The sequence below is a fragment of the Sinocyclocheilus grahami genome, unplaced genomic scaffold (assembly GCF_001515645.1).
Source record: "Sinocyclocheilus grahami isolate Dianchi unplaced genomic scaffold, SAMN03320097.WGS_v1.1 scaffold176.1, whole genome shotgun sequence".
NCBI classification, from domain to species: Eukaryota; Metazoa; Chordata; class Actinopteri; order Cypriniformes; family Cyprinidae; genus Sinocyclocheilus; species Sinocyclocheilus grahami.
Genome location: NW_015505355.1, coordinates 3,538,288 through 3,554,575, shown reverse-complemented (window position 1 = coordinate 3,554,575; position 16,288 = coordinate 3,538,288). Strand labels below are relative to the sequence as shown.

The 16,288-nt window shown below is 39.5% G+C and overlaps 1 protein-coding gene across 1 annotated transcript in view; it reads right to left on the bottom strand.

Moving 5' to 3' along the window:
• Window positions 1–4,295: 4,295 nt before the first annotated feature.
• LOC107593855 (carboxyl-terminal PDZ ligand of neuronal nitric oxide synthase protein-like) overlaps window positions 4,296–16,288 on the bottom strand; it is an 18,720-nt gene continuing 6,727 nt past the window's right edge. The window contains exons 5-9 of the mRNA XM_016283735.1: window positions 12,653–12,731; window positions 10,613–10,716; window positions 9,181–9,324; window positions 6,203–6,374; window positions 4,296–4,762 (exon numbers count right to left, since the gene is read on the bottom strand). Of these exons, the coding sequence (XP_016139221.1) occupies window positions 4,407–4,762; window positions 6,203–6,374; window positions 9,181–9,324; window positions 10,613–10,716; window positions 12,653–12,731 (855 nt within the window). The 3' untranslated portion in view covers window positions 4,296–4,406. The remainder of the gene's footprint in view (window positions 4,763–6,202; window positions 6,375–9,180; window positions 9,325–10,612; window positions 10,717–12,652; window positions 12,732–16,288) is intronic.

Below are 16,288 nucleotides of genomic sequence, written 5' to 3'. Positions count from 1 at the left end.
TCAATGTCAAATTGGCTCGCACTGCCCAACCCATCCCCCTGGCTCATTCGGACAGTCTGACTCAGCTGAGCGATTCAGTTCGCCAGGCGACCCCGCAGGTTCAGTGACGTCTTCGAGACTTGGTGGCAGTCTGAGACGACCCTGTCCTGTGCAAGGAGATTGATGTCTTATTGGCGAAGGACGCAGCCGAGATGTGGTCGGGGTTTACAGCCCTTACTTCATCATGCCCAACAAAGACGGTGGCCTTCGGCCAGTCCTGGATCTATGTGTCTTGGAACTATATGGGCGTGCCGCTGCGGTATAGTTCGTGTGACCATCACACCAACGTGTTGTTGCTCATTCAGCCCCTGGATGGAACTTGCTTTCTACGGGCCAGAGTGCCCTTAGAACAAGTGTCTCGGCATGTCGTTGTCACAACGGATGCCTCCAGTGCGGGCTGGTGCACTACATGCAACAGACAGGCAGCCTCAGGGTTCTGGACAGGGCATCGACTGCTTTGGCACATCAACTGCCTCGAGTTGCTACTTGTCTTGCGGCGTTTCCGGCCACTGCTACTTGGCAAGCATCGTTTCGTACATTAACTGGCAGGGTTGTCTACGATCACATCGCATGTCACAACTTGCCCGCCATCTCCTCCTCTGGAGTCAGAGGCGGCGCAAGTCACTGCGTGCCGTCCACATCCCAGGTGAGCTCTATCGTGCAGCTGATGCGCTCTCACATTCCCCAGAGAATGGCGACTCCATGCCGACATGATCCGGCTGATCCGGAGTCGATTCGGGGAGCTCAGGTAGACCTGTTTGCCTCCCACGAGTCCTCCAACTGCCAGCTGTATTACTCCCTTACCGAGGCCCCCTCGGCACAGACACACTGGCACACAGCTGGCCTCAGGCTTTACACAAGTATGCATTTCCCCTAGGGAGGATGAGGAACAGGTCCTGCTGGTTGCACCGTATTGGCCCACCCGGACCTGGCTTTCGGATCTCATGCTCCTCATGACAGCCCCTCCCTGGCGCATTCCTATGAGGAAGGACCTTCTTTCTCAGAGGCTCGGCACCTTTGGCACCCCCGTCTAGATAACGGGACGCAGCAGACCTAAGAGATCTCCCACTGGCGGTGGAAGACACTATCACTCAGGCCAGAGCCCTCTCTACGAGAAGTGGAGTCTGTTCACGATCTGGTATTCTTCTTGCCGAGAAGACCCCTGAAGATGCACGACTGGAGTAGTGCTTTCTTTCCTGCAAGGAAGGTTGGTGCGTAGGCTGTCCCCCTCCACCTTGAAAGTGTATGTGGCTGCTATCACAGCACATCCCGATGCAGTGAACAGCCGGTCCCTGGGAAAACACAGTCTCATCGTCAGGTTCCTGAGGGGTGCCAGAACGTTAAATCCTCCTAGGCCACCCCTGGTGCCCTCCTGGGATCTCTCTAGTGTCCTGGCTGGCCTTCAGAGGGATCCCTTTGAGCCATTAGACTCAGTTGAGCTTAATTCCTGTCTGCTAAGACAGCGCTCCTGACCGCACTCCCATTAAGAGGGTCGGGGACCTCCAAGCATTCGGTGAGTGAAGAGTGCCTTGTGTTCGGGCCGGCCTACTCTCACGTTGTAGAGAGACCCCGGCCTGGATATGTGCCCAAGGTTCCCAGTCTGACACCAGGCCCAGTATTGGTGTTAGCTTGCCCAGGTCTCCGGTCAGCCCCTGTACTGGGCTAGATTTCCATAAGGCTTGATTCCCTTCGGGCGATCCCATATTTGTATTCTTCTGTGGTAAGGTTTCCCTCTCTGTGAACCTGTGTCTTCCCTTTGACAGACCATTCTGTCAGGCTCTGCTGGCTGTCGTTCCATCCCTACTCTCAGGTAGGACCTGCCTCAGAGTCCCATTCCATATGTAGTACTGCCCTAGGCCTGGGTCAGTCCATATCAGTGTCTCCACATGATACCTCCCTATGGGTAGGATGTGGCCTCCGTAGTGCCCTTCTCTGGAAGGCTCGCTTCCCATCATTACTGCCAAGTTGTAACAACAAATAGGAAAGACTGAAGCAATCTTTCATTGAAGGCTGAAATCCCTTCTGTTAAGAAATTTCGGTGGTGAAAGGAGCAGCAGCTTGGCTATCACCAGCAGCAATATACTCACCTTTGGTCCCTGTGGGTACCAAGGTCAGCAAATTTGCGCTGGGGCAGTGGAAAGGTTACGACCTTTGTGTAGCATTTGTCTGACGAGCGGCTGCTTGTCAACATTTGCAATGCCATAAGGTTGTGACGGGGTTCAGGTTGTGGTGCTTTCCATGGACCGCTAATGTCGTCATCGACGTAACTCGAAGTGACCGATAGATAGGGAATATCTCGGTTACGTACATAACCCTCATTCCCTGATGGAGGGGACGGAGACGTTATATCCCTATGCCACAACCTCGAACCATCGCTGGTTGCCAGGGACAAGTTCTCGGCTCCTCAGCATAAAACCTGATGAGTGGATGCGCCTGTTGCCTATTTATACCCGTGTGCACGGGGAGTGGCTCAGCATGCAAAATCCACTAGCCAAATTTCATTGGCATTTTCTTTTAATCAGAGAGGATTCAGCCTCCCAAGTAAGACCCCTAATGTCGTCATCGACATAACGTCTCCATTCCCTCCATCAGGGACCGAGGGTTACGTACGTAACCGAGATGTTCTGTTATCACTAGAATATCGCACCTCTGAAAAAGTCTTTCAGCCAATCAGATTCTAGAACCAGAAAGAACTTATTGATAGATAGAAATATAGATAGATAGATAATTTTCAAATATTTTTAAATAGGTTTTCATACCCCTTACCTAGTGACATGACACATAAAGAAAGGTAAAATATAAAAGACAACAAAATCTTAAATGACTTTAATTTATTCAGTTTCATTCACTCCAAAGGGTAAAGTTAACTAAGATCCACCAGCACTAGTTTATTTAAAGGAAAATGATTGCTACAACACAGCAGCCTTTAGACAAGACACAATATGCAGCATTAGTATTACTTGCTACATTCTTCCCAAGAAATAAAAATTGATAGTAATAGAGAAAGAATGCTGATATATACCATTTGACATTATTGCACAAATACTTTCACTTGTGTTTTGACATTGGTATCACAGTGTAACAGTTCAAGCTGCTCATCTGCAAAATTGACAGTGAAGGTCAAGCATGCTTACACATTGAGTATATCATGTTCTTTATCATTTCTTTTCTTTCACTTTAGTACTGCTGCATTTTATAGTCAAGCCTGACATTAGAAATACTGGCAAACAAATCATGAAATTCCCACAAAAACAACAACAACGAAACTCTCATAGCATTGTGATGAACATTATAAAATGTGTACAATAAAAAGTAAATATTTAAAATAAAACTGGCATTGAATATATTTATGTATGTCTGTCCAAGTGTTCATTCATCTCTACAAAAAAAAAGTATTGTTTCATTGCTGACAACCACATAGCACATCTTCAGAAGAATAGATTGAAATCAAAGAAATTGAGGAGAGGCAAATGCTTTTTGAAACTCATGTTAACAGACCAGCCAACACTGTAGATGTTTGGCTTTAAAGGGACAGTTCACACAAAATCATTTACTCACCCTCATGTTGTTCCAAACCTGTATGACTTGCTCTCTTCTGTGGACTTTAAAAGAATACACTACCGATGAAAAAATTGGGGTGATGGGAGATGAATGTATTTTATGAAAAATGCAGTAAAAACAATAATACTAATTCATTTAAAATGTAATTTATTTCTGTGATGGTAGAGCTGAATTTTCATTCCTCCAGTCTTCAGTGTCACATGATCCTTCAGAAATCATTCTAATATGCTGATGCTAGAAAGTTGAAAAAATAACTTATAAATAGATATAAATGATAAATTTGGAATAGATTTGTTTAATTTTTTAACATTATAAAAGTATTTACTGTCACTTTTGATACATTTAATGCATCCTTGCAGAATAAAAATATTTAACTTTATTTAAAAAAAAATCTTGATGACCCCCAAAATTTGAAATAATATATTATGAAAAATGTCTTAATTATGTTTTGTCCATGTGATTAAAGTCAATAGGGTCCAAGACTTTCAGTGTATGGACAAAAAATAATTCACATGTTTGGGACGACATGAGGGTGAGTAAATAATGGCAGAATATAAATTTTCATTGAACTATGCTTTTCACACAATTTCACATTGTACAACAATTTTTTGAACAACCTGGACACCCACTAGTGTATATATACAATTAGATTAAATATATTTAATATACATTTATATATTCTGATATTTATTTATATATTTATTCTGAAAGCTGAAGCTGCAATGCAAAAGCTGTAGTGCTTAGCTGCTGCTGCTGGTCTGAGCTGTTTTTTTCAGCAGGAACAGACTCACACATGGTGGACACAGTTAGTGGCCCCAGCTGTCCCGGTCATCACTCTCATCAGTGTTGGACTCATATCCGGATGCGATACCGGACTCTCTGAATCCTGGTGTGTCCAGTGTGCAGAGAAACTGGTTCCCTGGAGGAGAGCAACCACCTGACTGATCTTCATCCTGACCCTGTCCTGAGTCACGGTCCTGCTCCGGCTTCTTCTCCCGCTCTGAAGATTCTGAGAAGAAACAGAAGCCGTCGAGCCGAGCCAGGCTGTTTGAGAGAGGGAAGCCCTCTTGAGCGCTTGAGGGAGGATTCGTGTTGGGGTCACGTGATACAGCTGGCATGTTGGCACGCAGAGCAATTTCTAGAAGGCTGTCTTGAGATCCCACTGCAGGGAGGAAATGACATCATTGCATAGTCAGTGATAGAATAACTTAGAGGTGCCATTACTGAGCCGACTTTGTCAAGCTAAACATCTAATCAGTATGTTTGAATTGTTTTTAGCTTTATTTTTTTTTGTTTTCATTTAAATGTTTTAGTTTTGAAATGTTGTTGTATGCATTTGTCATTTTTATTTAATTTATTTTATTTTCTTAAATGTGTGTATATATATATATAGTATTTATAGAGTTTTAGCTTTTAGTTTTAATTACTTTTTCTTATTTGTAAGTCGCTTTGGATAAAAGTGTCTGCTAAATGACTAAAAGTAAAGTGAAGTAAAGTAATCACCAGAGTAAAGGCCTGTTCCCACCAAAAATGATAACTATAGAGGTATCTATAACAATAACTATATTTGCATCAACATCAGTGGACAAAAGCGTGCTGCTTTAAATGCTCAAGCTCTAAAATCTAGGGCCAGATTTACTAAACAGGGCAAATTAGGGTTAGAGCGCAATTCCATAAAAGCGCAGATGGAAGGGGAAAATTCGCCAAATGAGGGTTTGCACTGGCGCAAGCTGATAGTAAATCTGGCCCTTAATATTGGGTGGATTCTGTTTGGCTGTCAATGTTTTTGTTGTTTATAAGTTGGAAAATATTGCTCTGAAAGTGATTCCAATTATATTGTACCTCTATGTTGTATTGGTGTGAACTGGCCTAACTGTAACACCATTTTGTTAAGAATAACTCTTTAAAGGAATAATTCCTCCCAAAAGAAAATTCTGTCATTATTTACATGAGTTATTTCAAATTTAGTACATTCCACTCTACCACACATGCATTTTTTGTACATTTGCACAGTGAATTTTTTTTTACTAAATTTAATGTATATCATAAAGTAAATAAAGTAAATTATGATAAGTAAATAAATGTACAAATGTTTACAAATTATGTTTGTATTTAATCAATTAGATTAATTAATTATTAAAATTAGATTAATTATGAAAAAAAAAGATTTGTAAAGATATTACTAAAGCTGTGCATACATTAAAAAAAAAAAGTTTTACCTTTTAGATATTGTCGGTACATTTATATTGCATGTTTCAATGTATATCCAAACACAGAAAAAAACGTAAGTGTAAATGTTAATAATCAATACCTACAAATACTAATGAGTTTGACCTGGGCCTGGGACTAATTTTATGGTGCTTGTAAAGACTATTTTCTATGATTATATGGAAAGAGCAGCATGAACATTCTTCAGAATTTCTTTTTTTGTCATCAGTGGCAAAAAGAAAGTCAAGAAAATTTTGTAACAACATAAGGATGAGTAAATGACAGGATATTAATTTTAGGGATATTTAATTTCTTTAACAGGCTAAATCATTTTTCTGTCTTGCACACAGAGGAAAATCTCTTGATTGTACATGTCATGAGTCTTGAGACTTACAGGGGGAGTTTTTGTGTGGTTGAGTGCGGAGCTCCAGCTCTTGGACGTGTTTGACCAGCAGTGAGAGATGCTGCAGGAGTTCAGTGTTCTGCTGCAGGAGCTGCTGGACTCTAGCTTGAGCCTCCGTCCTGGCGCTGGTCTCCACCGACAGCTGCTGCTGCAGCAGAACCACCTACACAACAACAACTACTACTAGATTTTACACGCTCTAAAGAAAATATGAGTCATGCTTTCCTGTGAAAAATTTATATGAATTCAGTTAAATAAATATATATTGTTTATTTAACTGGCCACCAGTCCAGGGTGTCCCCTACTAATAATTTAGAAACAGTTAGGTAGATGTGCAAGTTTAGCTTGTAAGTGTGGGCTTTAATTGGACTAAATGATTAAAGAAGTCCGGTATACATCGCCAGAGAGTTATTAGGTTAGAATGTTTCTACAAACATTAAAGGTATGCATGGATGAATCATTCACAATAAGATTTATAACAGGGATTTAGAAAATAGATTCATTGACTAGAATTAATTGAATAGGTGTGTAGGGTATCAGAGCAAATCAGACAATTTATAAGATTCGATCAGATTGGTGTTAAAACAACCCAAAGAGCCAAATTCCACAAAGAGGCCCAGGACAATAAGACAACGTCATAAATATGTACACAACACACTGGCGCCACGAGTCAGAAGCAAGTCCACCAGCTAGCAGTTCTGAGCATTCTCACAGCATTAAAACACAAGAACACATTGATAATCCCAACTCAGGAAGGAGATTGTCAAATTTGGGGCAAGTAACCAAGATTAATGGTGCTGCACAGCATGACCATCACATATAAATCCATGATAGAAATCATGAGCTAAAGACTACCTCGGATTGACTTCCCCCACCTAGCAGACAAAGACCAGACTGAGATATATATACCCTATATGACTGATAAGATAACATGTTGATTTATGTATTGGGAGGAGAGACATAGCAACACCCCGAGCTAAGACAATGTCTAATTGGTCAAGACACCATTTGGGATGTGTCCAACAGCCCGGTTTAAATACTCAGGACACCATCAAATTGTGCTTTTTGCCTTAGGGCTTTTGCCACCACTGCGCTTTGCTGCTGTTTTTAGTGCTCTTTGAGCGTGCTCTGGCTTACATGCCAGCTGCTCCTCTAAAAACAATGAGGAGGTACGTCATCTAGTCTTGTCTTCTACTTTAATTTCTTTTCTTTTCCATTGAGAGTTTCGTGTTCTGAGTTAAGTTTTGCTGCAAAGCCGTGTCTCCATGGCCATCGCTAGTGGGGTGAAAGGTGGTGATGATTATAGGGGCCCATTGCTGTGGGGGCCCCCCGGGGATTTCAACCAACTGCCCGAGGCCAGCATGAAAGACACTCAGGACAGTTGACGGGCCACTGCTGCGTGACTTCACAAAAGCTTATCATTTGCACATGTTTTTTAACCTCGCCAAAACATCCAAGAGATTTTAAAGCATTCAAGCACAAGATGCGAAAAAACTCGCGCGCTGTGTTCGGTGCGCACACAGAGTGCCGCTTCTAGCACAAACACCAAGTTGACGCTCTTTCGCGTCTTCTTGTGATTGAACAAACAAATACACCTTGTCAATTTAAACATTCAAGCACAAAAATATTGTGTTAGGATGGCTATTTGTGCGAGTTTCATGTTAGAACAGGCCAGGTGAGACAAACGTCAAGACATGCAACTTTATTGCCTAAACTCCCCACTCCCCCACTAGGGGGCAGTAGTTAACCATATCACCACATCCCCCTTTCTTAGATCAATTTATTTACTCCACTTTGGCCATTCCTCTGGTTTTGAGAAGTCAAACTTTTGTGGTGGCGGTACCTGAAAACTGATCTATTTTCTCTTTTTACGCAGCTCTCTTCTCTGCACGTGATGAACGATCTCTTGTCTCTGAATTTTCACATTAAATAGCATGAATTATATGTACCACTCATGATGAAAGGGCTCTCTATGTCCCCCTATGCCATGTCTTATCCAATAAAGCCTTATTTATATTGAAAATAGAAGTATCTTGTGTTTTGTGCTTACAAGTTAATGTCTTAAACTACCAATCTTGTTACTGTGCTAGTTAATACTGTTTTCACTATATTTCGGATATATTTGCAGAGTTGATGTTATTCAGCTCGTTCGATGAATCACTGGCCGACTCAGTGATCAGCCGTAAAACAGTGATTCTGTCCAAATTCTCTATAAAATCAAAAATAATTCCCTTTGAGCTAAATTGACCTGTTTCCCTTACAGTGAATAGATAGATGGATTTTCATTATAAATACGTTTAAATATAATCTTTATCAAATTTTAAAGTGAGTATGTAATATTCATACTATAATGCTGTGATGCCTAAAATCCCTTGTAGCATTTAAAATGAATGACTTTGCATTTCAGTTTTAATTTATTTAGACACAGGATACTGTCTATTTAATGGTTATTAGCCTAAATTAAAATAATGAAAAAGATTATTGGTTTATCGTATTGGCCGGAAAAAAATAAAAAAATATATAATAATAATGACTGAACAATTCATGAAACAAAAGCAGTGCCACAGATATGTTTTATATATATATTTATTCCATGGTCTGTCTGAATACTGGATTCTGATTGGCTGGCAAGTATGCATTAAAACCATTTAATGCACAGGTAGTTCCAAGTCAGTTTAATCACCATTCCATATTAATGCACTGCTTTAACTGATGCACACAAACACACACACACACACACACAGAGGGAGAGAGAGAGTTCGGAGATCGCAGATTGCACTGCACACGCACGCACATAAACTTGTCAACGCTTCCCCGCGATTTTTTAAAATAAAATAGCCTAGATACTAGATAGCTACATTATATTATTGTTTACGAGGTGGTAAAATCGCTGTTTTTTAAGTAATTATATTATAATGCTACACGTCAATACAGGCAGCATGACAAAGTGATCAGATGTGTGATGTGACCTGTGCGGAGGCGGCTTGACTCCTCTGCTCCTGCTGCTGTAACTGTCTCTGCAGGAGCTGCACCTGATGGCTCACGGACAGAGGACTGGAGAGAGGAGATGCCAGCCTGGACGACTCCATCACCAGCACCGGCTCTTCACACACCTGCATGGAGAAATTAGAGGAGACACATGCTGTTTACTACCAACAAATTAACTTTAATCTGATCTTTGCAAAGGATCAGTACAGCCAGTTAATTCCTAGGTTCATTGATTGTAACTTTGGGATCTATTAGTACTTTTGAAACAGTGAGAATAGTCTAGTTTGTTAGTTAACAGGCATGGCAGTATTGTTTCTACCAACCTACCATATTCGAGAACGATACACCAACTATATCCTGTCTGGAGTGACCTGCGGTGCCTTATTTAAACACCTCCTTTGGTGAAAATCAAGTTTTTAACAATGTTTATATGTCTATGTGGTGTTTCTAATACGGTTAAAGACAAACCATGTTTCACCACAAATTCATCTGTCTACACCACTGCTGAGCATTTTCTCCTGTACCAAAGATAGTCTCAAAAAAATGCAGTTTGATTCCAACCATCACAAACTGAATTTGTTTACAGTTAAATATACAGTATCACTTGAAACTCAGGCCTAAAGTAAATGTATAAAATGATAAACACTCGTCTCATATGTTTGCTCCTGTGATTGGCATAGGTTTGAAAAAACATCAGCAGATTCACAGAAGCGATCAAAGAACACACAGCTTCTGCCGTATCAAAGTAAGTCATTCTGCAAACCATTACAAGTACATGGAAGCTTTAACCTCCAAAAAACTCCCCAGTGATCGAATATGTGTCAGCAGCATCGACAGCTTTCATGTCTTATTCATTAGAGTCATGCCAAAATTCTAAAAGCATCTAAAACGTGTTTCCTTAAATGCATAATTCATAAATAATCCCCATCATAACTGGAAGAAGTTTGCATGTTAATAAACAAGACTTATTTTAAAATAACCTCAATTTCGTTCATATAGTTTTTACGTTTTTAAGGAATTAAAATGATTATTATAAATTAAGTGTTATTACAGATTTCAAAGAATTACATGACACTTTAACTAAAATTGGCTGGTAATTATTCATCTTTTAGTCCTACTTGTGATCATGGCCCAATTTCTGACCTATAAACCATGTAGGATGAGCAAACTGTAGCATCTATAAATAACTCAAAACAGGCCAAGCTTGAACTATATTTAAAAAGACAACACCTGAGATATCTTCTGCCTTTCAGTTTCTTCTTAAAAAGCAAGGCTTTCTGTTGGTAAACATTTTAATCAATATAAAAAATGTCAACATAAAAAATATGTAATTGATGAGGAATAATTAAGACAAATTAATACATATTTCTTTCAGATTTTCTGCTAAACTTTACAGTCAGACAGAGGACTTACCTTTTCATCTTTCTCTAGCCCAGTGTTGCTTGATCTCTCAGCGGTGCCGCCAGCAACTGAAGTCTCGTCTTTGCTTCTCTCCTCCTCACCTTTTACAAGCCATGCTGCAAATCAGATTAATCACATCATTTAGAATAATAAAATCATCAACTGCCAGTTTCACAGGTCCAGACTGAGTCTGTTTTTAGTTCACATGACAATACAAATGATTGATTTATGTTAACAACTATTTTTTTGTCCAAGACAAGGAACCTTCCAAAACCAAATGGCCGTGAATTTAACGGTAAAAGACTGTAAAAATGCTACAGTAAAAACCTGTTAAATGGTTAACAGTAAATTCCCTTACTATATACGGTGAAAAACTGTATTGGGCATTACATGTATTGGACATAAATTTTAAGGTAGTATACCGTTTTTGGAAGTGAAAAATACTGTATAATTTACAGTGAATAACCGTAAATTGACATTCCCAGAATTCCCTGCCTTACATTTCAAATGTGATGTTTTTATGTTGAAATAACTGTTTCTTCTTAGTTTTTTCTTATAGCTGATAGACAGCTCTAGGAAGGGTTCTGGTCATCCTAAACGTCTTCCATTTAAGGATTATGGAGGCCACTGTGCTCTTAGGAACCTTAAGTGCAGCAGAAATTTTTTTGTAACCTTGGCCAGATCTGTGCCTTGCCACAATTCTGTCTCTGAGCTCTTCAGGCAGTTCCTTTGACCTCATGATTCTCATTTGCTCTGACATGCACTGTGAGCTGTAAGTTCTTATATAGACAGGTGTGTGGCTTTCCTAATCAAGTCCAATCAGTATAATCAAACACAAATGGACTCAAATGAAGGTGTAGAACCATCTCAAGGATGATCAGAAGAAATGGACAGCACCTGAGTTAAATATATGAGTGTCACAGCAAAGGGTCTGAATACTCACTTAATACCATGTGATATTTCAGTTTTTCTTTTTTAATAAATCTGCAAAAATGTCAACAATTCTGTGTTTTTCTGTCAATATGGGGTGCTGTGTGTACATTAATGAGGAAAAAAGTTAACTTAAATGATTTTAGCAAATGGCTGCAATATAACAAAGAGTGAAAAATGTAAGGGGGTCTGAATACTTTCCGTACCCACTGTATGTTATTATTTAAAAGCTGCTTGTGATGGGCTTTGGTTCATCATGTGACTTTCTCATCACCACCTGCATTTGGTGGTTATCAGGTCACCATTACAAAGGTGCAAAACAGATTTCAGTACTTAGTTAATTCAGTACATAGGTTGGTATATTAACATGATATCAGTTAATGAAATTACAGTATTTAACTGTAAATTTAAGTTAAAACCGTAAAACCTAAAACGTTGCTACCGTATTTTTTATGGTAAAATTCCAGCAACCACAGCTCCCGGTTTTTTACCGTAGATTTTACGGACCCGGTTTTTTACAGTGTAGGACTAAATAATTGCATCAAATATATTTAGATAGATCTTAATAGCTACTTTGACATCATTATTATATTTGCCTCATTGAAAATAGTGGCTTAAACATCTACTTACAAAATGTTTTTAGCTTCATCTTGCAGATCTACTATTATATTATTTTTAATTTAGCTTTTGTTTATTGTGAAATAAAGTTGTACAATGCCAAAGTGTTATATTTACCAATATTAAGTAACATTTTGGCTCATATACATCTAAAAAATATTGATTTAGAATAATTTTTTTAAATTAAAGAACATTTTTTTCTTTGTGTGAATGTGAATATTTTTAATTAATATTTCAGAATTATTTAAGGTTTGAAGCAACCCATAAATATAATTTGATAGAAGCTAATAAGTTTGGCTGTAACAAATTATTTTAGAATTGGTCGAAAGTATAATTTATTTTTCAGTTCACAGACCATATTTTCTTTTACAAAATAAATATCTAAGTTGCTTTGAAACTGTGATGAAGATAATGACAATAAAGATTTTTCATTTGTATTTTGCTGAGTTGAATTATTTTAATTTGTCTCCAAAGCAAGTGCCACACAATGAAAGTTCTCCTCACCGTCAGCATTGTCTAGACTCTGTTTATGGCACACCTCAAACGCCTGACCCACGGTCCGCACTATCCTCATGGCTTGGCTCTGAGACACAGACAGCAGATCTTTAAGCGACCAGGGTTTATTGAACATGTCAAACATGCTTTTCCACATGCAGGTAAACATTTGTAGATTTTCAGGTAAAAGCTTTACTTGGAGAGACAGAAGAATTAATTCACCTTCAACAGAGGAAAATAGATTTATAGGAATGAATGACAGATATAAGGAACAGAGAAGGAGTGAGTGAGAGAGGGAGAACATTACACCCACAAGTCAATTCCACATTATAGTGGTGCTGTCAAAGTGATGAATTAGTTCATTTCAGATGGGCCCTGGTGCTGTAAACAAAACCCAAGCCAAAGACACTCATATCAAGCAGCTTATGCCAACACCACTTTCTTTTTCTGTAGAAAACAGACAATCTGTTGGAGGTTAAAAATATCCCACGAGACAAAGTTTGCAAAATAATTATTTAGAATCGCACTGAATAGTAGTTTTTGTTCATTAAACTGAATTGTTAAAGTAATAGTTCACCAAAAAAATGAAAATTCTGTCATTAATTATTCACTCTCATGTCGTTCCAAACGTGTAAGACCTTCATTCATCTCCAGAACACAAAAGCCGAGAGCTTTCTGACCCTGCATAGACAGCAATGCAACTGACATGTTCAAGGCCCAGAAAGGTAGTAAGGACATTGTTAAAATAGTCCATGTGACATCAGTGGTTCAACCTGAATTTTATGAAGCTATGAGAATACTTTTTGTGTGCAAAGAAAACAAAAATAACTTTATTCAACAATTCTTCTCTTCCATGTCAGTTTTCGCCACAGTCTTACCACGTTTCTGTGCCTTGATCGTGGTAGTACCCTTGCTGTCTGTGCAGGGTCAGAAATCTCTTGGATTTTATAAAAAATATCTTAATTTGTTTTCCGAAGATGAACGAAGGTCTTACGGGTTTGGAACGACATGAGGGTGAGTAATTAATGAGTGCAGGGTCAGAAATCTCTTGGATTTTATAAAAAATATCTTAATTTGTTTTCCGAAGATGAACAAGGTCTTACGGGTTTGGAACGACATGAGGGTGAGTAATTAATGATAGAATTTTCATTTTTGGGTGAACAAACCCTTTAAGTTGAATTGTTGTGTTGATTTAGAGTAACTTAATTTGGTATGTGCAGGTGTGACAACACACTTAGCTCACGAGATGAGACAAAATTTTTGTCACAAAAATTAAAATAATGCAGTTGTATTTTGAAATGTTTTAACTAATCTAGGGCCGTAACTAAAGACTATTTTGGTAATCTACTGATTATTTTTGACAACTGAGTATTCTGATATTTTTTAGTAACACAAATAGACCTAAGTGAAAACAAAGGATTTTTTTTGACAAAGGTTTATGAATGATTTACGTTACAAATCTAGTGAGATTTAATGCACAGTTTTCCCAGATGAACGTTAAGCAACCCAAACTCAAAGCATATGCAGAGGAAGAGTTCAGCCCCTTTCAAACTGGTAAATTGCTGTTAAAAGATCATGTGTGAACTGTTCCTTTTCTAAAATACAGGTAAATTCGTTCTGGCAATCATATCATTCTTATGGAGATGACGTGATTACTCTGAGCTGTTTACAAAGCTCCGCTGCTTTTTAATAGCTTTTCTATGTAAATATGCTTTGACCATTGCGCCTCGCAGCTTTTTCAATGTGCCGCTCTCGAGCCCCAGGCTTCTTTTCCATTCATCAGAGCTGCGACTCTGGATAGGCTACTATTCTTCTTTTTTTGGTTTTATGGCGGGTTGCGAACCAACTTCATAGGTGCATATTCTGGATACTATTCTGCGCGTCTCTTTGGTTGAGAGTGAAAGCTGTGTACCTCTCATATCATTGGTAGGCGAACCCACGAACTCGAACGTGAAAACTACTTTTTGTTAAATGTAGGGCTTTTTTTCCACAGCCAAATGCCACATGCCGGAGATCCGGCATAGTGCCGGAAAACTTTAAGCCCTGATAACTGTACTAAAATTGTGTTTATTTCCCCCAAATAAAGGATTATGTGTTCCTTTTGGTCACTACCGAAACAATGATGACATGTTTTGGTCGTGACTGTTTCGGTAGTGAACATTTTATACTTTTGAGCCTACTTCAAAGATGCAAATCAGCACATGGATACCTAGCACAGTTCTGAACAGTGGTACGCATATAAAAAAATAAATGTTATGGAATAACACCCAAAGAAAGTGTGCTTAATTGCAGAAAAAAGGTGTTTGATAGTGACGTTCCTTACAGTACCACACAGATTTTCAGACTTTTGAAAACAATATACCTCAAAATAATGTGACCTATCTACTCACACCTTGTAGCTATAAGTCAAAGTCTGCTTTATTGTCAATTCTTCCACATGTACAGCACATACATACAGAGAATTTAAATTGCGTTACTCTCAGACCCTTGGTGCATACAGATAACACTAACAGTAGAACGTAAAAATACAGATTAAATATATATAAAATACAACTATACAAATATACAAATAAGGACATGTAAAAAAAGATTAATAAAGCAGCACAAGGCACATGGCAGATAGAGTGAAAAACTAGTGAAATAAACAAACAGTGCAGATATAATGATTGTAGTGCAAAATAACTTATTCAGTCTGATTAAAGTGACAAAAAGCTCAGAGAGCAATTCTTTATTTAAACTGTCAGTAAAGGTAGTTGAATGAGGTCAATGCTGAATGAGGTAGTGAGCAGACCAATGCTGCACAAAATGACTGGTGCAGGTCACAGTGTGTTAGTTGGAGGGGGGAGTGGAATGCAAATGCAAAGGGCTTTGTGGGTAAGACGGGTTCGGATCCATAAATGTCCTGGAGGGAGGGGAGAGAGACACCAACGATCTTCTCAACTGCTCTCACTATGCGTTGAAGGGTCTTGCGGCAGGACACGTTGTAGGCGCCATACCACACAGTGATGTAGCTCATCAGAATTCTCTCAATGGTGCCTCTGTAGAAGGTGCACATGATGGGGGCCGGGGCTTTGGCTCTTCTCAGTTTGCGGAGGAAGTAGACACGCTGCTGTGCTTTCTTGGCCAGTGCTGCGGTGTTGTCAGTCCAGGAGAGGTCCTCTGTGATGTGCACACCCAGGAACTTTGTGCTGCTCACTCTCTCCACAGTCGCACCATTGACGGTCAGAGGAGCATGCTGAGTGCGCACTCTCCTGAAGTCAACAACAATCTCCTTCGTCTTCTCCACATTCAGAGAGAGATTGTTGTCACTGCACCACCCGGCCAGGCGGCTCACCTCGCTCCTGTAGTTTGTCTCATCTCTGTTGCTAATGAGACCCACTACAGTCATGTCATCCGCAAACTTAATGAAGAGGTTGGAGTTGTGTGACGGTGTGCAGTCGTGGGTCAGCAGAGTGAAGAGGGAGGGGCTCAGCACACATCCTTGGGGGGCCCCAGTGTTCAGTGTGATGGTGCTGGATGTGTTACTACCGACCCGTACTGCCTGAGGTCTTCCAGTCAGAAAGTCCAACAGCCAGTTGCACAGCGAAGTGTTGAGCCCCAGCTGGACCAGTTTGTGAATGAGCTGTTGAGGGATGATTGTGTTGA